We start from the raw sequence: 6517 nt of genomic DNA, 5'->3' as shown, positions 1-6517 counted from the left end.
AAAAAGAAAAAAAAAAACTAAATAACTCTCTGTAATTCTGTAATACCTTTTTTTTTAATTTATTATTATTTTTTTGAGACAGTCTCACTTTCTCGCCCAGACTGGAGTGCAGTGGCGTGATGTCAGCTCACTGCACCCTCTGCCCCCCAGGTTCAAGCAGTTCTCATGCATCAACCTTACGAGTAGCTGGGATTACAGGCATGCATTAACCACACCTGGCTAATTTTTATATTTTTAGTGGAGATGGGATTTTGCCATGTTGCCCAGTCTGTTTTCGAACTCCTTGCCTCAAGTGATCCACCTACCTAGGCCTCCCAAAGTGCTGAGATAACAGGCGTGAGCCACCATGCCCAGCCCCTGTAATATCAATTTGAATGCCCACCAGTTAAAGTGCCTATTTTCCCAAAGCCTTGCCTAGCAGGTTGCTGATTCAGTGTTTGAGAGATTAAATAGTACAGACTGTGGGGATAGATTTCCTGGGTTTAAATTCCTACCCTGGTACTTCTTGTGAAATGCTAGAGAAATTGCTTAACTTCCTAATTTATGTTATCCTCATCTCTAAAATGAAGTTAATAATAGTTTCTGCCTTATGTTTTTTGTGAGGATTAAGTGAGTCAGTACAAAGAGCTTTCAACAGTACCTAGCACATAGCTTTATCATTGTTTGCTATTATTAATTTTAAATTGCTTTTTTTTTCCATGAGAAAGATCATCATTTTATGTGTTATAGTTTTGTTTTGTAATCTTCATGTTCTTAACCCATTTTTCTATTAGGTTGTTGGTCATTGTCTCTTAAAAATTTTTTATTATGTTAAGAACACTCACCAGGCATGGTGACTCATGCCTGTAATCCCAGCACTTTGGGAGGCCGAGGTGGGCGGATCACTTGAGGTCAGTAGTTTAAGACCAGCCTAGCCAACATGATGAAACCCTATCTCTACCAAAATACAAAAAATTATCCAGGTATGGTGATATGTGCCTATAATCGCAGCTACTCGAGAGGCTGAGGTGAGATAATTGCTTGAACCCAGGAGGTGGAGGTTGGAGTGAGTGGAGATCGCAACACTGCACTGCAGCCTAGGCAACAGAACAAGACTCCATCTCAAAAACAAAAAAACCCTAAAAAACAGAACACTTAACATGAAATCTACACTCTTTATAAGGCTTTTTTCTTTTTTCTATTTTTTAAATTATATTGTTTTTAAATGTATAGATAGGGATGGTGTCTCACTGTGTTGCCTAGGCCTCAAACTCCTGGGCTCAAGTAATCCTCCCACCTCAGCCTCCCAGGGTGCTGAGATTACAGGCATGAGCCATAGCACCTGGCCTACAGTGTATTTTTATGTCCTTTTTTTTTTTTTTTGAGATGGAGTTTTGCTCTTGTTGCACAGGCTGGAGTGCAATGGCGCAATCTCAGCTCACTGCAACCTCTACCTCCTGGGTTCAAGCAATTCTCCTGTCTCAGCCTCCCGAGTAACTGGGATTACAGGCACCCACCACCAGGCCCAACTAATTTTTGTATTTTTGGTAGAGACGGGGTTTCACCATATTGGCCAGGCTGGTCTCAAACTCCTGACCTCAGGTGACCCACCTGCCTCGGCCTCCCAAAGTGCTGGGATTACAGGCGTGAGCCACTGCACTTGGCCTTTGTTTTGTTTTGAGACAAGAGGCTTGCACTGTCATCCAGGCTGGAGTGCATTGGGGCACAATCTTGGCTCATTGCAACCAGGTTGCAACTGACTCCCAGGTTCAAGCAATTCTTGTGCCCCAGCCTCCCCGTAGCTGGGATTACAAGCATGCACCACCTCACCTGACCTGTTTAATCTTTTGAGGAACTGCCAGATTGTTTTCCATAGCAGCTGCACCATTTTACATAACTACCAGCAACATATGAGGATTTCACGTACACTTGTCACGTTGTTTTTCTTATAGTCATCTTATAATCAAAGTATCTCATTGTGATACTTTGTGTGAAGTAGTATCTCATTGTGGTTTCATCTGCATTTCCCTAATGACTAATAATGTTGAACATTGTTTCATGTGCTTGTTGTCCATATGTATATCTTCTTTGGAGAAATGACTCTTCAGATTTTTTGCCCATTTTTAAAATTAGGTTTTTATGTATTTTTATTATCGAATCCTAAGAGTTTTTTTTAACATACCCTGGATACAAGGACACAAGCCCCCTTACCACATGTGTGATTTGCATATATTTTCTCCTATACTCTGCGTTGTCTTTTCATCTTTTTTTTTTTTTTTTTTTAAAGATACAGGGTCTTGCTAGTTTGCCCAGACTGGTCTCGAACTCTTGGATTCAAGCGATCCTCCCGCTGCAGCCTCCTCAGGTAGCTAGGACTGCAGGGGCCTGCTATCACACTCAGCTTCTTTTCACTTTCCTTTTTTTCGTATCTCCATAGGATGTGAAATCTTCTTATTTCGTTGATGGTATTCTTTGAAGCACAAACATTTTTAATTTTGATGAAGTCCAATTTATTTTTTCTCTTGTTGCTTGTGCTTTTGATGTCTAGGTCAGGACCTAATCCAAGGTCTTGAAAATTTACTCCTATTACTTTTTTGAAATAACTTTTTAGTTTTAGCTCTTATATTTAGATCTCTGATCCATTCTGAATATTTTGTATATAGTATATGGAAGGGTTCTGACTTCATTCTTTTGCATGTGGATATCTAGTTGTCCCAGAATCACCTATGGAAAATGTTATCTTTAAGTTGTCTTGGTACCTTTGTCAAAAATCAGTTTATCATAAGCAGGAGGGTTGATTTCTGGATTTTCAGTTTATTTCTGTTGACTGATTATCCTCCATGATCACTCCTTTTTTAAAAAACTTTTATTTTAGGTTCATGGGTACGTGTGCCAGGTTTGTTATATAAGTAAAAGGTAAACTGTGTGTCTGGGGGGTCAGCATACAGATCATTTTGTCATGCAGGTAATAAGCATAGTACTTCATAGGTATTTTTTTCTGATCTTCTTTTTTCTTTTCTTTTTTTTTTTTTTGAGAAGGGGTCTCGCTCTGTTGTCAAGGCTGAAGTGCAGTGTTATGCCATCATGGCTTACCGTAACCTCGACCTCATGGGCTCAAGTGATCCTCCCACTTCATTCTCCTGAGTAGCTGGAACCACAGGCATGTGGCACCATATCTGGCTAACTTTTTGTAGAGACAGGGTTTTGCCATGTTGCGCAGGCTGCCCATGAACTCGTAAGCTCAAGCAGTCTGACTGCCTCAGTCTCCCAACGTGCTGGAATTACAGGCATGAGCCACCACCCAAGCCCAGCCTATTAGCATTTTCAACTACTAAATAGTATTCTACTGTGTATGCAAAAGTTTATTTAAGCATATTACATATTAAGTATTGTATTTGGAACTGAGTTTTATCTAGTTCTGTACACTTTTTTTTGTTTTTGTTTTTGTTTTTTGAGATGGGCTCTCACTTTGTCACCCAAGCTGGAGTGCAGTGCCATGATCTCGGGTCACTGCAACCCCTGCCTCCTGGGTTCAAGCAATTCTCCTGCCTTAGCCTCCCGAGTAGCTGGGATTATAGGCATGCACCACCATGCCTGGCTAAGTTTTATATTTTTTGGTAGAGACAGGGTTTCACTGTGTTGGCCAGGCTGGTCTCAAACTCCTGACCTCAAACAGTCCACCTGCGTTGGCCTCCCAAAGTGCTGGAATTACAGGTGTGAGCCAATGGGCCCAGCCAGTACACTTTTTAAGATATAGGAAATTGGGGCCTATAACGATAAATTAGGCAAAGGTAATAAATTAAAATTGAATGATTTAATATAACTGTGCTCAAACAGGTTGAGTGGTACAACTGGACCATTCTGGGGGCCACATTTATTGTATCAATATCATTTAGTGATTTTTCCTTGAGCCATTTGACATTTATGTGGAGCACCTTTCATACCCATTCTGATAGTTGGTCAGAAATGCAGGTCCATAATTTGATAATCTATAAATCTTTAAGATGTATAAGCTTATAAAATATCTATGGATAGTATACTTTTTAGCAGTGTGAGCAAGTTACTGTATAGTTTTTGTATTTTAGAATTGTCAAAGTCTCCTTTTTGTCAAATTAAACTTTAATAATTATAACCAGTCTTTATTCACTTTACCATAGTAGTGCTAATTATGGGATATAATTTCAATGTGAGGCAGACTTCTTTCTGGTAAAATACCTACAGCACCAAAACAGCCACCATAAATGCAAAAAGAAAGAAATTTATTTGACTAATTTATAAATTTGATTAATCAGCTAATGAATGACTTTTTATGGAGATAAGTTACAGTAGCTTTCTATTGTATGTCTTCTTGGTTGTAAGTATCTAGAAGAACCATTTCTACAGATCATCTTATAGAACTTAATACAGTTTTCTGCACAAGCAAGGGTTTAATCTTCTTGATGATGCAGACCTGAACTTCCCTATATGTGTTTTGTATTATCTTAAAATTTCATTTGTGTTGGGAATAGCAATTCTTAATTACTTTTTTTTTTAAAATGCTTGTAGATGTGAGTATGCAGTGCTCACAGGATATACTTCGAATGCTCCTCTCTCTTCAGCCAGTTCTTCAGGATGCCATTCAGAAAAAAAGAACAGTAAGACCTTGGGGTGTTCAGGGTCCTCTTACTTGGCAACAATTTCATAAAATGGCTGGCCGAGGCTCTTATGGTAAGTAATTTATAGTGATAAATAATGACTGATTTTATTTCAGTTTTCAGATTTCTGTGCCCAACTAGAATAAGCACATTAATTTTCTTTAAATATATTTGTGGTATATTCTTAAGGCCACTGTGGTCCAATCCTAGCTTTTTTTCCCACCATTTCAAACATTCAGCTTATTCAACTCTCCAACCCCGCTTCAAAAGGAGTGGCTTCTCTTAGGTCTGTTCTTGCACATAGGGGACTTTCCCTCAAGATTTTACATGAAGAAAGGGACATACTGCTAAGGTTTTTTTTTTTTTTTAGTGGCAAAAAAATACTTGTTATAAATTATTTTACAAAATTCAATGAAAAAAGGGAGGTGGAGTGGGGAATGAGGGCTATACTAGTGATAAAAGGACCTAAGGTCTTCATTTAAAAATAATTACAACAAAGAAGAAATTTGCTGGTTGTGACAAGAGTAGAAAATGAATTCTCGTAATAGGTATGCAGATTTATGGTCAGCTGTGATGAAAAGACTATTCCAAATATTTGGACTATTTGTGGAAGATTATCTCTGAAAGGTGGGCTGTAATTGGAGTTTTTCAAATGTATTTGGAATAATACTTCTTGAAATCTTTGACTTTTGTGTATGGATTTGGAATGTATTATATGTGAAAGTAATGGATTTGCCTATATTTTCCTTTTCTCCTTCTTTTAATGGCTAAATAATTTAAATCTCATTACAAAACCTCCGCCTCCTGGGTTCACGCAATTCTCCTGGCTTAGCCTCCTGAGTAGCTGGGAATATGGGTGCACGCCACCATGCCTGGCTAATTTTTTGTATTTTTAGTAGAGACAGGGTTTCATCATGTTGGCCAGGCTGGTCTCAAACTCCTGGCCTCAAGTGATCTGCCCACCTCAGCCTCCCTAAGTGCTGGGATTACAGGCATGAGCCACCGCGCCCAGCCAGAAAATATATTTTAGTATAATCTTTTACATTATTTTAAAAGCTAAGATAGTAGCTGGGCGCAGTGGCTCGCGCCTGCAATCTCAGCACTTTGGAAGGCCAAGGCAGGTGGGTCACCTGAGGTCGGGAGTTCTTCGAGACCAGCCCGACCAACGTGAAGAAACCCCATTTCTACTAAAAATACAAAATAAGCCGGGCATGGTGGTGCATGTCTATAATCCCAGCTACTTGAGAGGCTGTGGCAGGAGAAGGAGAATCACTTGAACCTGGGAGCTGGAGGTTGCCGCCAGCCAAGATCACGCCATTGCACTCCAGCCTGGGCAACAAGCGAAACTCTGTCTCCAAAAAAAAAACCTAATATAGTACATTTATTTATTTATTTCTGTGCCTTAACTGATTTTGGAGATCATTTTTATCTGCACATATAGAGATTATCTTTTTTTTTATGGCTATATGTATTCATGTATTCCATTGTTCTTTACATATGATAATATATTTTACGAGTGCAGTGTTTATGAACATATTGTTTCCACCATTATCATTACAGCTCTATTTCAGTAATGCACAGATCCCTGGCTTTAAAGCATGGGTGTATTTTTATTTTATTTATTATTATTTTTGAGATATGTTCTGTCACCCTGGCTGGAGTACAGTGGCACAATCATGGCTCACTGCAGCCATAACCTCCTGGGCCCAAGTGATCTTCCCACCTCAGCCTCCCAAGTAGCTGGTACTACAGGTGTGTGCCACCACACCCAGCTAATTTTTGTATATTTTGTAGAGATGAGGTTTTGTCATGTTTCCCAGGCTGGTCTCCAGCTCCTGGCCCCTAGTGATCTGCCCACCTCAGCCTCGCGAAGGGCTAAACTGTAAGCACCGAGATGTGTATTT

General features: G+C 39.5%; 1 protein-coding gene across 1 annotated transcript in view; it reads left to right on the top strand.

Moving 5' to 3' along the window:
* MED13 (mediator complex subunit 13) overlaps positions 1 to 6517 on the top strand; it is a 132187-nt gene that overhangs the window by 96593 nt on the left and 29077 nt on the right. The window contains exon 17 of the mRNA XM_011953658.1: positions 4525 to 4686. Within this exon, the coding sequence (XP_011809048.1) occupies positions 4525 to 4686 (162 nt within the window). The remainder of the gene's footprint in view (positions 1 to 4524; positions 4687 to 6517) is intronic.

Source organism: Colobus angolensis, unplaced genomic scaffold, assembly GCF_000951035.1.
Source record: "Colobus angolensis palliatus isolate OR3802 unplaced genomic scaffold, Cang.pa_1.0 Scaffold37, whole genome shotgun sequence".
Classification (NCBI taxonomy): domain Eukaryota; kingdom Metazoa; phylum Chordata; class Mammalia; order Primates; family Cercopithecidae; genus Colobus; species Colobus angolensis.
The sequence above is the reverse complement of the archived record's forward strand: the minus strand, read 5'-3'. Positions and strand labels throughout refer to the sequence as shown.